General features: G+C 50.0%; 7 protein-coding genes across 7 annotated transcripts; 5 read left to right on the top strand and 2 right to left on the bottom strand.

Annotated features, from left to right (window-relative positions):
* Positions 1–187: 187 nt before the first annotated feature.
* N7509_007242 (putative C2H2 transcription factor) lies at positions 188–1,121 on the top strand (the record flags this gene model as incomplete). The annotated part of the gene is made up of 2 exons (XM_056631879.1): positions 188–474; positions 539–1,121. The coding sequence occupies 2 exons, from the start codon at positions 188–190 to the stop codon at positions 1,119–1,121; spliced, it is 870 nt and encodes a 289-aa protein (XP_056487430.1).
* Positions 1,122–3,677: 2,556 nt separating this feature from the next.
* Positions 3,678–4,712, top strand: N7509_007241 (dual specificity protein phosphatase family protein; the record flags this gene model as incomplete). Its single annotated transcript, XM_056631878.1, has 1 exon — positions 3,678–4,712. The coding sequence occupies one exon, from the start codon at positions 3,678–3,680 to the stop codon at positions 4,710–4,712; it is 1,035 nt and encodes a 344-aa protein (XP_056487429.1).
* Positions 4,713–5,754: 1,042 nt separating this feature from the next.
* N7509_007240 (uncharacterized protein) lies at positions 5,755–6,870 on the top strand (the record flags this gene model as incomplete). The annotated part of the gene is made up of 2 exons (XM_056631877.1): positions 5,755–6,135; positions 6,214–6,870. The coding sequence occupies 2 exons, from the start codon at positions 5,755–5,757 to the stop codon at positions 6,868–6,870; spliced, it is 1,038 nt and encodes a 345-aa protein (XP_056487428.1).
* A 70-nt stretch (positions 6,871–6,940) lies between these two features.
* N7509_007239 (uncharacterized protein) lies at positions 6,941–7,720 on the top strand (the record flags this gene model as incomplete). The annotated part of the gene is made up of 1 exon (XM_056631876.1): positions 6,941–7,720. The coding sequence occupies one exon, from the start codon at positions 6,941–6,943 to the stop codon at positions 7,718–7,720; it is 780 nt and encodes a 259-aa protein (XP_056487427.1).
* A 494-nt stretch (positions 7,721–8,214) lies between these two features.
* Positions 8,215–11,046, top strand: N7509_007238 (putative SNF2 family helicase/ATPase PasG; the record flags this gene model as incomplete). Its single annotated transcript, XM_056631875.1, has 3 exons — positions 8,215–8,451; positions 8,519–10,145; positions 10,199–11,046. 3 exons carry the CDS (start codon positions 8,215–8,217, stop codon positions 11,044–11,046), a joined length of 2,712 nt encoding a protein of 903 aa, XP_056487426.1.
* A 613-nt stretch (positions 11,047–11,659) lies between these two features.
* end3 (cytoskeletal adaptor protein SagA) lies at positions 11,660–13,030 on the bottom strand (the record flags this gene model as incomplete). Its single annotated transcript, XM_056631874.1, has 3 exons — positions 11,660–12,396; positions 12,464–12,698; positions 12,791–13,030. The coding sequence occupies 3 exons, from the start codon at positions 13,028–13,030 to the stop codon at positions 11,660–11,662; spliced, it is 1,212 nt and encodes a 403-aa protein (XP_056487425.1).
* A 253-nt stretch (positions 13,031–13,283) lies between these two features.
* Positions 13,284–15,475, bottom strand: N7509_007236 (uncharacterized protein; the record flags this gene model as incomplete). Its single annotated transcript, XM_056631873.1, has 3 exons — positions 13,284–15,022; positions 15,094–15,225; positions 15,280–15,475. The coding sequence occupies 3 exons, from the start codon at positions 15,473–15,475 to the stop codon at positions 13,284–13,286; spliced, it is 2,067 nt and encodes a 688-aa protein (XP_056487424.1).
* Between the last annotated feature and the right edge of the window lie 162 nt (positions 15,476–15,637).

Raw genomic sequence — 15,637 nt, 5'->3', positions numbered from 1 at the left:
GATTTCTTTATTTGAACCCATTTCCCTCCCCGATCTAAGGGTTTTGCTTCACCGATCCTATCTGACGACGGCGATCCTTTCCACCCTCTCTGTGCTTTCTCCTGAGTCATCGGTTGACGCGTCTTGCCGGTATTCATCACTCTATCTACTCCCCCTCCGATCTGAGTGTGGAGTCCGCGATTTGGATATGGGAATAGACGGCTCTGACTACCCTAGTCCGCGAAGTGAAGCTCCGCACAGTGCGACTACTGCCTCGGTCCTTGCCTCGGCCCACGCTCAAGAAGGCCTGTCCTCAATTGCCAGAATGAACGAACAACCCCCCACTTCTATTGCCGGTTACGTCGAAGGGACGCGCCCTCGCCTCTCCGTCCGACGCGCCCGTGATCCCCCCAAGAACTCCGAAGGTCAGATCTTCTGCGACCATATTGATTGTCAGGAGGCGCCCCCGACATTCCGTCGTCCTTGCGAATGGAAGTGAGTATTAATGACAAATCCCCCCCTCTCCTCGCGACCGTACATCCGCTAACTCCGACACCAGCAAACATATGGATAAACATGATCGCCCTTACAAATGCTTCGAACCCGGCTGTGACAAGATTCAAGGCTTTACCTACTCCGGCGGCCTCCTTCGCCACCAGCGTGAAGTCCACAAGAAGAACACCGACGCCAAGAAGCCATTGATGTGCCCGTACGGCGATTGTAACCGCAGCACTGGGAATGGATTCACACGCCAGGAGAATCTTCGAGAACATCTTCGCCGCCGCCACATGCACACTGACGATGGACCTGCCATCATGCTTGAGAGCCCATGGGACCGTGCCAATGAGCTTGAAGGAATCAGGTCCAACTCCCTCCCGGCTGCCGGTGTTAAGCGCAGGCATGAATCTCCCAACGGAGACCTGCCGGAAACCGACGAAGTCAGTCTCGATCTACACAACGAGGTAAAGCGACTGCGCCGCGAAAATCAAGAAAAGGATCAACGCCTCCTGGACCTTGAGCGCATCGTGCTCAGCCTGCAACAGACACTCGCCCAGCCACCAGTCCCCGCACCGGAGCCCGAGTCTCAAACACTCCCACAGGCGATTTCTCCTGTTCCCCAGGCCGCCGCTCCACAGGTTTAGTCCTGGTGGCAGTGCTATCTTCCCTTAATGTGTTTTCCTTATTCCTTATTTTTCTTTTTTCGTCGCATTCCCTGGGCGTTCACCGAAGCAAGAAAATAGTTTCTTGGCTACTTGCTTTTTCCCCCTTTATTCTTGCTCCTCCATTCCCTGCATCTGGGCTCCGCTGCGAACCCGCAAGTCGATATGGTACTATGGCGTTTTATTTGAGCTTGATCCCAGTTTTTCCAGTGGAGGTTGCTAATTTTGGGTTTCCTCATACTATACCCCGGTGTACCATTCAGTGTTTTGCTTTATCATATGATTCTCAATTCTCCACACCTCTTTTCTCATCTATTCACCGAGCGAGGTCTTTGACGACCTGTCTCTTCGCCTACAATATCCCATCTCAATGAAACTCCGTCGTATCAACGATCAGCTTGTGATCGATTTTAATCTCCGCTCCACACTCCACTCTTTGAATAATACATCATCTAGCTGATAAATCAAACTTGGTCTCCTATCTCAGGGATTTCTGTCGATTTTTTCCCTTTACTTGCAGGGCTTGTATCGTATACTTCGAATATCATCAGGCAAAGTCAGGCTCACCAGAACGCACCAGCCCCGCTAAGAATCCCATGTGGAATCCAGGCAGCCAACTTCAGGCATCCGGCCCCCATTCTTAGCTCCGTACATATAACGGAACGGACCCATCTATCTCCGACCGCCGCCCGGGCATCTAGCCCCTACGACTAGCATCTAGCCTCACCCTTCCGGCCCTTGCCTCATAGCTAGTCTCCAATCCCACGAGGCTACTACCCGGCAACCTCGGAATACGAATGACTCACAAACGGTAGCCGGTGATCCTCGCTGACAAACGCGAGTCATCTTGACGGGGCCAAGGCGCGGCATCTTCACGGGTTTAATGAGGTGTCCGCCTACCCGCCTGTCATCGTGAGGGGAACCTCAAGAGGAGATGTCTGATGGGGCGTTGGGGTCGGGGTCGGGGTCGGGGCCAAAGCTCGAGCTCGAACTGGAGCTAGAGCTCAAGCTAAGACTATGATGCCTTGCGATGACGAGTGATTTGTAGTATATATTCCGAATACGGTAAGTGATTTGTGCTGGATTTGGTCTCCGCTTATGCTCGGACGGTTGGTGATCGTGTCATCGTAAAAGATGACTGTGGCAGGATCAGTCGAGGCTCTGTTTTCACTTGGTGGATGAGGCTCTGCACAGCCGGATTGTGATTTGGAATTAGGATGCTATCCGTGCTACTCCGAGCAGTCAGGTGGTACTAGTATCTGTGAGGGGCGTTTATTTTGTTCTGGCTTTGGGCTACTGGGGTCATTTAGAATAATTTAATCAGATTCTTCGTGTCGTACGGGGATCTGACTCTATCTATCTTGATGTTGGGCCGTGGCTGTACTATTATACTACTAGGTAGGTTGCTATTTGTGATATGAGTCCCACGCTGGAGGGTGATATACAACTCCGACATATAATTCAACATCGCAGGGCTCGATTTTTGTCCCTGGTAACAGACATTCATCTCCAAGTACTAGGGTAGTCAGCGCTTTGGCCCCATCAATACAACACCTGCAGCCTGAGGTGATTCTAAGGTTCTATACTGTTTCCGCGCTGGTAGATTACTACTAGTAGTATATGCTGGGTAGAGTTTGAATCCCAGTAAGGGATACTAGAGGGTCTTTATACTAGTAGTACTAGTAGTAGTCTCAAGCTCTGGAGATCCGGGGTCTAGTACCAGTAGTACCTTTTGTGAACTTGGAAATTGAGATAAATATTGAACTGCCACTGGCAGTGGTAAGATGGTCCCGGACTTGAACTCGGAGGTAGTGGTTCAAGTTAGTGCTATCCTTATTTAGTAATATTAATGAGGACTTAAGCTTTACCCTTGCATGTTGCTGATCATTTGAGGTGTAAAGTTCGAGTTCTCTTACAGAGCTGCGTTCATGTTGTAGTCGAATCCTTCTCTTCCCGGACCTATGAGGCTGAAAACCCGTAGTTAGGGATGATGCAAAATCGTCCCTCACCACCCTTCTCTCACCACTCATCATTGGTGTTAAGCTCCCAAGGGGTATAAAGCAGTCCCAATGAAAACACTCATTCGAAGGCGAGGAAAATAATGATACCACCATAGATTTCAGATGCTGGACTTGGAGTGGATCATGGATGACGCCGAGATCTACGTGACTTAGTAAGCTCCGACCTAAATCCAACCTCTCCTCGCTGCCCGCCAAGGCCTTCCTTCGCACTGTCATCGTGGACTCATCGACCAGGGTTAAGGAGGGAGTGTATTTGCTAGAATCTGTGTAGAAGCTCTCAATCAAGCTTTAGGCAGCCCAATCGCGCCAAACTCGGCAGGCAATGGCACGCTTTGACAGATCGCTCCTTCCTCGTTTCACTCTATAGAGACCGTGCACGTGAGCCTCTCAGAGTACCTTCACTACCTTCCAAAGGTTCACTACCTTCCCTATCTTCTATTCTTCCTCTATTCTCTGAAAGTGTGCCCCCGGTCTGCTTCCTTTCTCTGATCTTCCTTCCTACGGCAATCCTCCCGATATGCCTGTATCCAACGAGGTGCCAATGTCCATGAGTGGGCAGGCGCATTATGTTCGCACCCAAGATTACAACACCTCGCCTAGGTTTGCCGGGCCAAATACAACAGCCGGCACATTTGGTTTGACGGCGGCAATTGATTCTGATGAGGACGATGGCACCGATGTCGTTGTGGTTGATCCCAAACTCTTCGAGCCCAGCACTCACCATTTCGCGGAAGGTGATTTTATTTGTCCTGGATTCTTCTCTCTCGCTAAACTTGATGGATTCACGCGTCGTTTCAAGTTCTCGCAGTGGAGCTATGACATGCGCCGCGAGGCTCAATTCATATTCCCGTTTCTGGCCCTTGGCCCTTCTTCCTGCTTGCGCGATCGGGAATCCCTCCAAGAACATGGATTCACACTTCTCCTCGCCATTCGGAATACACATTCCGCCCACGCACGGCTTGTCTCTGGTGACAAGGCCGCTGCAGAACTTGGCATCCTGGCCGATACCGTTGATGTCCTTGACAACCAAGAGCTCATATCTACGTTTCCGAGGGCAATCCGCCGCATCAACGACCATCTCGCGGGCGCGGATGTGCCTTCAACTGCAATCCCAAGCCTGAGAGATGACCCGTCTCGGATGCGGAAAGTTCTTGTCTTCTGCGAGTCTGGAAATGAACGATCCGCTAGCGTGGTGATTGCATACATTATGGCCATGCTCAACATGGAAACGGTGCCTGCAACACGGATGCTACAACAGCGGCGTTTTTGCATCTCAATTGATGATGCTATGACCCGAATTCTCCTTTCGTTCGAGTCCATCCTTGCTGCCAAGCGCGATGTCGAACGATCCCGACGCGCGTATATCCAAACAGGGGCCGCGACCCTCGCTCCTCCGCCTATACCCCCTGTCATGCTTGCGAAGAAGCGGAGTTTCGCAGATCGACAATTTGAAGATACCCAAATGGCTGGTTGTGAGATGGATATTGATGATGATGTTGGCTCACTCTTGGATCGCAGACCGATGGCACCTTTCCAGGACCGTGTGGCCTAGATATTTGCAGCGGGACTGTCTCCCTATAGAGACTTGGAGTCACAACGGACCTGATTTTATATGTTGTCTGGTGGAAATCGTCTTGGAACCTTCTTCGGCGCTCACATCTGGATACTAGACCGGAAATTGGCGTCATCTTCTTTCTTTCGGCTTTTGCTTCTTAAAAGGTCTTTTACTGCAACACACTTTAGCTAGTATGTGTCCGTTTGCTCTTCACGGAAATACCCAGCTCGGTTTTCTTCTTCTTTTACTACGTATCCTGGTCCTGATTTATGAACCATTCCTTGAGAAGTATCTGTGCATCCGCCGCCCACCCTGAATTGCAGTTGAATAGTTACCGGCTGACTGCTTTGCGTACAAAGTCGGAGTAGCCGAATCTATCAGAAATTTAACTCTGTTGTTTCCCGGACATTTAAAGTCAATCATTCTCTCAAACCTGGTTGTTTTGACCCGTCTCGAGGGCCGGGTTAGAGCCAGGCCAGTATCCGTCACTGTCAACGGTGTGGCCTCACTCGACCCGCTTTACTTCTGCTCAATCTTTCTGTTGTCATCTTTTCCCACATGTCTCTTCCCTCAGGTCAACTTACTCTGGGCCTCTGGCCTGTATTATTCCTTCCTACAGAGACCTTGTGACATTTGAAAAGATCTCACTATTCTCATCTTTTTCGGCATCTCGTTATTTCCCGAACTTGCTTCATCGCATTTTCTTTCCCTTTCAGCACACTGCTGCCAAATACCCCTCTCTCACTCCTGTACAAGCTTACTCGGTGTATTTCTACCTTGTTCAAGGGAGCTGTGCTTTTTCAGGGGCCGCTAGAAGACATCGGACTCTCATTACTGACCTTTTGTCAGTTTCAAACCTTACCACAGCAAGAGTGTCCTACTGCACCAGGGTGTATTATTCACATTTCTGGAGGTCTTCTCTCTAATACATGCTGTGCCTATCATGAATAGTGACAGGCAACTACGTTGTGCCATACGTGCCCCAGTCAGATATGGTGAATGCGCGACCGAGACGCCAACTTCGGCCCTATTAATGTCAATGCATTTGGCACGAGAGCAGTCATTATCGGCCGATCCAACAAATACAGTGTCAGAAAGCCTAAATCCATCGCTTCGCAGAGTCAAGATCACACGCAAACCGGAAATAATCGAATTCGATCCCACATTGCCCCCTGCGGATTTCCCTGAGCCGTGGCCCAAAAGACAAAAGATCTCCCACAGCAGGCCCGAAGCAGGCCAGTACTCACTCGGTATTGACTGGTCCATGAGCAACTGTGAGTCCAATCTCATCCACAGAAGCAATATGGCCGAAGTGGGTGCAATGGATGGACAAATAAAGGCATTTGATGTGACCGACAACCTGAGCATTTCTGACAGCGACGGTGAGCCTCTAGATGATCAAGAAGCCCTCGGACGGAAAGTAAGTTAAACATTCCGCTTCCTCAACACCATTTGGGCCGCTAACGCATTGCTGTGGATGCTGACTTTGTTTGAATAGATTGTCAACCCAACATGGAGCGACCTCAACCCAGCCGTACAACTACAAATCGCCTCTGGCCTCCTTAAGCATTACAACTGGGAGAATTCATGCATAAAACTCGGCCTGAATAAAGAAGACCGAAGCAAACTGTCCCACTGTCTGTACACGCGGGACCAGCAAATCTCTCGGGAGGATCGAGCCCTGGCCGCTATGCGGGAAAAGCAACTGGCCCATCTCATTAACATAGATCAAAGTATTCTGAAGCAAAGCCCTGTGCCCCATCAGTTCGTTCTTAACAGAATCTCTCGGGACTTCCAAAACTCGCTTACTGCGATGGCTAGACCAGAACTCGAATTCTGTCGAGCCGATGATATTCTGGCAGCTAGGCAGTTCCTCCGCAACCAAGATCTCAATGAGAACCTTGCCGGAGAATGGGAAAGCGCTATTGTCGAACTAGCCGCTATACCCCGTACCGAAAATCACGACCTACGAGAGATCTTCCAATGGAAGGAGAATTGGACCATACCGGCATGCAGCTTCATCAACCCCCAGGCACCGATTCGAGGCTGTGCACCTGGCCCCTTGTCCGATAAGATACCCTTTGCTGCCGAAAACATGTATTTCAAGAACGGCTCCTACAGCACAATAAACCCCTCGAGATACTTTTCAGGGTGATCGTTCCCCGTTTGTGTGTTGGAAAGAGCATACTCCATTCTACCTGCGCGATGAGTTTCAGGACGCACGTATGAAAATCCGGGAGCATGTTCAAAAGGAGATGTCATCGCCTTTAGATGGTTCCGAATTCACTCGAATTCAAGTTGGGCCAAGACAAGAAGCACGACTGTCGCTCGGTTTCCATGACCGCATATTACACAACCCCCGTGACCTATCATTCAAGAGACGAGTGAAGTTGGCAGGAGCAAAAGAGATTCAGAAGGCTCACTTCCATCAGCCCCATGTGTCATTGCCTGGCAAAGAGGACGAAACCCCATCCAAGCCACCGAAAGAAACATACAAGTGTGCTCATGTGGATGATGAACCGGTCACACGCTCTCTGGGTGGGTGTTGGTCTTTCAATGATGTCCCTCCCTCCGTGTCACAGTCCCGATACAAACGACAGATTGAAGAAGCCAGACTGGAGTCAGAGCGAATGAAAATGAGAAACCTAGCCTGGATGATGGAATACGAGACTTCGGGGACATATGGGTCTCCAAAAACCACCCAGAGTTTTACGGACGAGATATTGTACGGCGGTTCCCAGGATGTTTTATCTGCCGAATTCATGCAAAACCTCCCCGGTCTGGACGAGACTTTCTTTGGGCCCTACCCCGCTGTCGAAACCGACTGGATGATGCCCTACTTACCGAGCGGTTACTTCCCCAATGACACGCTTCTCAATCCATACGTGGAGCAGGATCCGATGCTGGTCGGATGGAATGCAGGATTTGATGGAACTCGTGAGAACAGCAGTATGTATGAGGAGAAGCATATTCCGACGATGTGGGAAGGGCCGATGAATGTCTAAGCCATTTATGCAGAAAGTCGAAACTGCAATTGTGAGAAGAATCCATGTACTGATATTTTTTGAGTTATCATAGCTGTATGAATTAGAAGATATCGGATACTAAGACTACTAGTACTAGCACTAGGGTAGAAAGGTGCTTACCTTAAATGACGTTGTGATCGCATCGCCCATCTAAAGGTGGTCTGTGCTCGGACGCGAAAATCCGCGTCGCACACGCGCCAAGCACCTTTCTCCAGCGCCGAGATCGAGGCTGTCTACTTGCGATTCTGCCGAAAGACTCGAAGATACTCAAGTGTTTTAAGCGTGTGTCATCATTAAACTCGCAAGACCTCCATTTCATATCCCTGGGGGTTATCCACTCGTTGAACCGGTGAAATCCTGATTTAGACGAGAATTCTCATCCCTGGGAATGACATCCCATCGCACCTTCAACCTTTAATCTCTTACGCGCACTGTATTCTTAATCTGCAATATTCTTCAAAACCACAGCAGCAATGGTGACGAACGGATCTCCAACAGCTACCCCGACTGATTCCCGTGCTGGCACCATGCAGCCAGAGTCCACCTTGCCTTCGTCCCCAATGACCGAACTCACAAATGGAGAGACGAAACCTATGTCAGATAACGGGGGAAATACTGGACAGGATCAATCGACAGAGAAGAAGGATGAAGATGTCGAAGGCATGGATACCAAGGCTAAGGGCCTGATGCACTTGTTGCAGAGCAGTTCGGTAAGCCGCCGAAGGGCTATGCAGCCTGACTACTTTCCACCAGTTTCTAACCGGGTGTTTTACAAAGTTATTCGTCGCCCTCATGTCGGATAAAATGAAAAAGCAGCAGGAAGAGGCTCGACAGCGAGCCATGAAACGCCACCACTCTGCCGCCGACGAGAAAGTCAAGTCTGCACCCGCACCCACACCCGCAGCCACAACTGCCAACCGACGCGGCACAAGAAATCGAAAGTCAGGAGCTGCAGTCGAAGAAGAGGCCCCCACAGCGAACGATGCACCCGCACAGAAGAAAGGCCGTACAACAAGGAAGAGTGGTGGTGGCACTATCTCGAACTACTTCAAAAAGGCCGAGGTGGAGGTCAAGGAAGACAATCCCACTGTGCAGGAGGTGCTGGAGAATGCAGCTGATGAATACGAGTCAAAGCCGACTGCCATCGGCGAGCAAGATCTCGTTGCGACCCAACAACCGGCGCTGATCACGGGTGGCAAGATGCGCACATATCAGCTAGAGGGCCTTGAGTGGCTGAAGACCCTATGGATGAACGGTCTCTCCGGTATTCTGGCCGACGAAATGGGGCTGGGAAAGACAATCCAAGCCATCTCAATGATTGCTTTCCTGAAGGAGAATAATGTCTCCGGGCCCTTCTTAATCGCTGCTCCGCTCAGCACAGTTAGTAACTGGGTAGATGAGTTTAAGAGGTGGTGCCCCAAGATCAAGACGGTCCTATATCATGGATCTAAAGCCGAACGAGAAGCGCTCCGCAGAAAGCATATGAAAATGCGCAACCAAGGAGATATGGACTTCCCCATTATTTGTACCTCATATGAGATTTGTATGAATGATCGTAAATTCCTCGGGCAGTACCAATGGAGGTACATCGTTGTGGTATATTTTGACTCTCAATTTTACAGGCTCCAAAACTTGCTAATTGGAAATATAGGACGAGGACATCGCCTGAAAAATATGAATTGCCGTCTCATCAAAGAGCTTATGGCCTATCGATCTGCCAACCGTCTCTTGATTACGGGAACGCCGTTGCAGAATAATATCTCTGAGCTTTGGTCACTATTGCATTTCCTCCTACCGGAAGTCTTTGATGATTTAAATAGCTTCGAAAGCTGGTTCGACTTTTCGTCCGTACTGGATGATAGCGGCAAAGCGGAGCTCCTCGAGCGCCGGAAGCGCAATCTCGTGACAACAATGCATTCGATTTTGAAGCCTTTCCTTCTGCGGCGAGTCAAGACAGATGTCGAAACCGATCTTCCAAAGAAGCGCGAGTACATTTTGTACGCTCCTCTTACATCTGAGCAAAAAGAACTTTACAGAGAAATCCTCAGCGGTACAGGCCGACAATACCTCGAAACAAAGGCTCTGGAGCGTTTGACAGCTAAGAACCCAACTCTCTCTCGCTCGTCAAGCCGAAAGCGACGGCGGGAAAGCAGCGAGTCCGAAACACCGAACAAGAGTATGCGATCAAGTGGAGCTTCTACTCCTAGTGCTAGTGCCAGTGTCAGCACCAGCTCTAGTCGCCGCCGCCGCGGTCCTCAAAGTTACAAAGAAATAGGCGACCGGGAGTTCGATGCGAAGCTGCGTATGCTTGACAAGGGAATCGCAGTCGAGGAGGAGGAGGAAGCCCAACCAAGCGATACCGAGCTCGAGGAGATTGAAAGAGCCGAGACAATTAAGCTTGCTAGTACGTATAGCCCCGTCTCAAATGAATAGTATTGAAACTGACAATTCCCACAGAAAAAGAAATTGCACAGAAGAAGATGCAAAACCCTGTCCTGCAGGCCCGTTTGGCCTGCAATTCCCCGCACAATTTCTACTGGCCTTGGACAGATGAGACATCTGGTGTAGACGAGTCTCTCGTGTCGGCTTCCGGGAAGATGCTTCTCTTGGACCGACTCGTCCCCCATCTCCTGAAGAGGGGACACAAGATCCTAATATTTTCTCAATTCAAGACCCAGCTGAGTATCATCGAAGAATGGTCCACCCAGCTCCGGTCTTGGCCATGCTGTCGCATTGACGGAGCCATGGCTCAATCCGAACGCCAGGCCCAAATCAAATCATTCAACACGGACAATAGCCACAAAATTTTCCTCCTCAGCACCCGTGCCGGTGGACAAGGTATCAACCTGACTGCCGCCGACACGGTAATTCTCTTCGATTCAGACTGGAACCCACAACAAGATCTGCAAGCCCAGGACCGCGCCCACCGCATCGGTCAAAAGAAGCCCGTGATTGTCTACCGACTAGCGACAAAAGGAACGGTAGAACAAACTCTACTTGAAAAGGCAGACTCCAAGCGCCGCCTCGAGCGCCTTGTGATTCAAAAGGGCAAGTTCCGCTCGTTGCTGGACACGAGTGGTGCCAATGCGCAAGAGCTCGAAGATTTGCGCCAGGCTCTTGGAGAAGATGAATTCGAGCGCTTCGAGCTTAATGATCAGTCGATTCTTTCGGATGAAGAACTCGCTATCTTGACGGATCGGAGCGAAGAGGCCTACTCCCGTGCCGAGAAGGGTCTTGATAAGACCGGTCATGCCTTTGTGGCTGTGGAGACTAAGCGTGGTGGTGAAGAGTCTCTGATGTCTTGAGGTTGTAATGTGAAGCGTTTTACTCGGCCTTGTTGGTCTTATGGTTCGGCGTTGATACTAGATTTGGGAGGGTGGTCAATCTTGTCCTTTTGCTTTTTGCTGTTGATTTGTTAGGTGATCTCGTGGGCTCTGTCTGCCTTGAAATCTAGAAGCAACTTGAATGTAATCTTGTACAATACCTTGAAGTCTTTCTTGAGATATCCACTGGCAATGAACACTTGTTTTCGCGAGGTCGAACCTCGGCGCTTGCATATTCTGGTGGTGCCTCCCCATTTCATTCATTCATTCTTTCTTCTTCTTACATCCACAACAAGCCATATTGGATATTTCCTGGATACTTCAACCTTGGAACGCAGGGTTCTAATTTTGGTTTTATTTATGAATCTACTGAAGACATTCCTGTTTGCCTGAAATTATAAGAGGCTTGTTCTTCTACTATTTACGTAACTAATGTTGTCTTCGCTCACCATGTGAAACAATAATCCATTCAGCGCCTGCAGCTCCTTGCCAGCAATGTGGCTGTAAACGAAACGAGACGAAAGATGCAGCATATACAACCCAGATCAAGATACCCGCACGAAGAAAAGGCCCCAGGCTATTAACCTTACGACACTTATCGACGAGACCTCTCCTCCTCGATCTGCTGACGAAGATCGGCAAGAACTCCCTTGCGCTGAGCCAAGTGGCTTTTCAGCCCGTCGACCTGCTCCCCAACAGTCTTGACATCTTCCCTTGATCGCTCCAGGTGCTGCCCATCTTGCGACCGTCCAACACCCTCACGCAATTCCCGGAGTTCCCGCTCCTTGTATTCCAGCAGCTGGAGAGCTTCCTTCTTGATCAAAACCCAGTTGGGCCGGCCATCGTTTCGGGGTTGATCGCGTCTATTGTCAGAGGCTTGATTTGCAGACTGAAGCTTTGATTCAATCTCAGCCAGCTCTCGGCGCAACCGGACCTTCTCCCACTCCTCATCCTGGACGGTTTCGCTGAAATCTGTACCCTTCGGCTGGTATGAACCCTTGCCACCCACTCCCAGTCGGCTGAGATATGAGTCTCCGAACTTGGCCTTGCGACCGCTTGTTGTCTCGATATTGCCTTCCGTGCCCCAACGTTGGGCTGGCGCGTTGTCAACCTGGTAGTCGATCTGGTTGTTCTCAAACGAGGCGCGGAGGGATGCGGGGATGGCACGTGGGATTCGGAACCCCTCGTGTCGGTAGTTTAGGATGTGCAAGAAGGCGAGGGTGGCATCTTTGTTAATGGCGGGTGCGGCGGAGGGGTTAACAAGGTTCCATGCGGAGCGAATATCGGTGTCTGGGACTTCGAGGGAGTCGTATAGGGGTTGTAGGGATTCGACTGTAGTACCGCAAGTTTAGCGTTAGCGGGTGTGATCACCATGCGCCGGGTAAATTTGTCTACTGACAGGTAGTTTGGCCACGGGGGTTGCGATTGGCGCTATAGATTTCCTCGTATTTGGCCTTGTCGGCTGGCTTCATGTACCACTCGAAGCCATCCTTGAGGCCCAGGCTATCATCCTCATCCTCTATCCGTTCGAATTGCTCGGGGCGGCCGCTCAATGCTCGTGTAGCGTGTACAAGGTGTGATTTGGACTCCGGCACAAGCCAGTCTGGCAGAACGGCGGGGACTTCTTGTAGTTCCTGTTCGAAGCAATGCCATGTCAATACTTGAAGGCTCTCAGGCAGGTGGGCGGGGTGTTAGAGGAAGGGGAGGAGGGGCAGGGGATACGCACGCCATTGACGAGGTCAAATACCAGGCGCATTGCGACACAGAATTCCTCGAAATCAAGCTCTCCATCACCGTCGACATCTGCGATATCCCAGACCTTCTCGAGCTGGTCATCGCGTAGGCGACTGTTGCGCAGTACGGAGGCGGCCTGGGAGCTATTCAGGTGGGGCTGACCATTCGAAAGCGAGGCGAAGATTTCCCAATATCGCTCAATCTCATATTGCTCGATCTTTTTGGCTGACATGATGGCTGCTGAGGAGTTGAAGGTGGAGCGACTTGGGGGGTTCCATCATTGGGGGGAAGTCGGACTGCCGCTGTTTACGGGGCCGAGCCCGATTAGCTAATTCTGGTCCAGCGTCATCGCAGGCGGCTGCTAACCACAACTACATCTACACCTACATTTACATGACTATAGTGGATTACTTTATGCAATATTAGGCCACAGGCCATGTGTTCAATGATATTCATGACATTTGAAATTTCTGAATATCTAATGCTTAATCCGACCCCGGTGACGAGTCATTCTTAGCCACGTCCGTACTAGTACTCTCCTCAGAGGCATGGGTGTTATATAGTGCCGTCTGCAGAACATCAAAAACAATGTAGCCTTGATCTCTAGGGCCACTATCACTCTTTGAAGATACGAAGCTCTTCTCGGCTCTTTGGAATCGCTCCCTCACTCGTTCATTCAGCCCCACAAAAGCGAGTTCAGCATCTGCGCCGGCCCACTCCTTTAACATGGATCTGGTATCTGCCAGAGCCTGCATCCCACTTGTGTCGATGTGGGTGACGCGCGTCATATCGATGATCACTGTCCGTACGTGGGGAAGGAAGCTTTCCTCGTTATTCGTTGTACCTGCTTTCTTGCGCAATTCCTCAATGCGTCTAGCTTTGGTATCATTCCAGAGTCTGTTCGTGGATTTTTCCGCAATTTGGTAATCCTCTGTGGTCCCTGAAGGAGTTTCGTGCACCCCGGACGTATAGGAATAGATATACTCAGTGAATTGGCGTGCGATGCGGGCAGCATTGGGATAAAGGACTGAATCACGGAGAGCAAATACAACTGTATCTTCGGGCAGCTGTGCAGGTAATGCGCTATACGTTGAAGCTGGGTAGAGCTGGGAATAATTTTCGCTTGTCACCATGTCCACTTGGGCGAATGCTAGCTGGAAAAGAACATAGACGATGCTATACCCGACTGCGCAGGCAATGCCAATCTCAACGTCCACGAAGAGTGTTACCCAGAATGCAATCATGCTGCCGACGAAGTCAGCAAAAGAAGTTTTCCAATATTGCCAGAAAACCTGGAAAGGTAAGATAATTTGCCAGACAGCAATGATGATGATGGCCGATAGTGTTGCTGAGGGGATCCAGTAGAAGGCGTCTGTGAGCTTGTAGATGCTGACAAGAACGCAAGCAGTCGTGGCCAGGCCACTAAGAGGGCTCTTCACCCCGGATTCTGAGTTTACCGCAGTGCGTGAGAACCCTCCAGTGACAGGCATGCTGGAAAAGAAGCTTCCAACCAAATTGGCCACACCAATATAGCTCAGCTCTTGGTCTTGCTCGATGACATAGCCGTGGCGACGACCAAACGCTTTACCAATGGCAAGATGCTCCAATGCGGCCGCTAGAAAAGGTGCGATACTGCGACCAGCAGTCTTAACAAGTAGTTGTGTATCAGGAACAGATGGAGGTATAATTCCAGTACCGGAGACTTCTGATATTCCGAACAGGGGCTCACTCTTATGTGACTTATTAACTCCCCAGCTGATCGCCGTAAAAATAACGAGAACAAGAGCATTGCGAGCAATGGAGAGATACCACAGGATTCGGTGCTTTTTGCCCCATTTGCGTCCGACGAATTGTAGGAGGAGTAATAAGATAATGCTAGAGAAGCCCATCAAAAATGCCCTCCAATTGGTGTTTGGTAGTCGTTGAAAGAACACGCGGATTACGCCAGCGGTATCATTGGCAGATTTTGCTTCACCAAATAGCCCCTTGAGTTGTTGGAGAACAATTGTGATTGCTGCACCGGAAACGTAACCAGATAGCACAGGTAGCGGAATAAACTCGAGAAGGAAGCCAAGTCGAAAGAGTCCGAGAATCAATGAGTATATGCCGACCCAGAAAGCAACTGCAGTAGCGACTGACTCGGCTGCGTAGCCTGTCTTGACGAGATCTGTAACGATTTCTCCGGTGAGAAGACCCATTATGGCGGTCGGGCCAGCAGTGACATCTGTGCAAATTATATGTCAGTGCGAAAGTTCTTTTGACAAAATGAGATACGGGACAAGGCGATTAACCAACCTTTTGACGTTCCCATGATGGCATAGATCAAGGTCGGTAGCCAGCTAGAAAGGAGGCCATAGCGGGCAGGGATATTTGCGACTTTGGCGTAGGCGAGGCTTTGAGGAACTAGTAGAATACCGATCGTGATTCCTATTCAATATTAGCAGTTGTAAAAGGACTCAAAACTTCAAGTGGCACACTTACCGGCAACCAAATCACTCCATAACCAGGAGAAAGAATACTTAGACGACCACTGTACAACCGGTACCTTGGCTACTAAATATTCTGCAGAGGCCTTGGGTAACCTTGGCAGATAGACCTTTGTGAGGCTGAGAAATCGATTCAAGTTGTCATCGTTGCGAGCAGCCTCTCTCAGGTCCCGGGTTTGAGAACCAAGCATTTTGAAGCTTCGGGGGTTGTAAATGAGTTGACTATGAATGAGAAAAGTGGCAGCCCGAAGATTAGGTCTCGAACTCTCATACTACTCGTAGTAGTATTATCTAGACCGACATATTAGAACCATTATAAAAGAAAGCGAAGGGGTTTCAAGCCAAACCTTGGT

This window comes from Penicillium cosmopolitanum (genome assembly GCF_028827165.1).
Source record: "Penicillium cosmopolitanum strain IBT 29677 chromosome Unknown utg000008l:1.0-4398992.0:1.0-4402845.0, whole genome shotgun sequence".
In the NCBI taxonomy this organism is placed as follows: domain Eukaryota; kingdom Fungi; phylum Ascomycota; class Eurotiomycetes; order Eurotiales; family Aspergillaceae; genus Penicillium; species Penicillium cosmopolitanum.
This window is presented reverse-complemented; position numbering and strand designations above follow the sequence as displayed.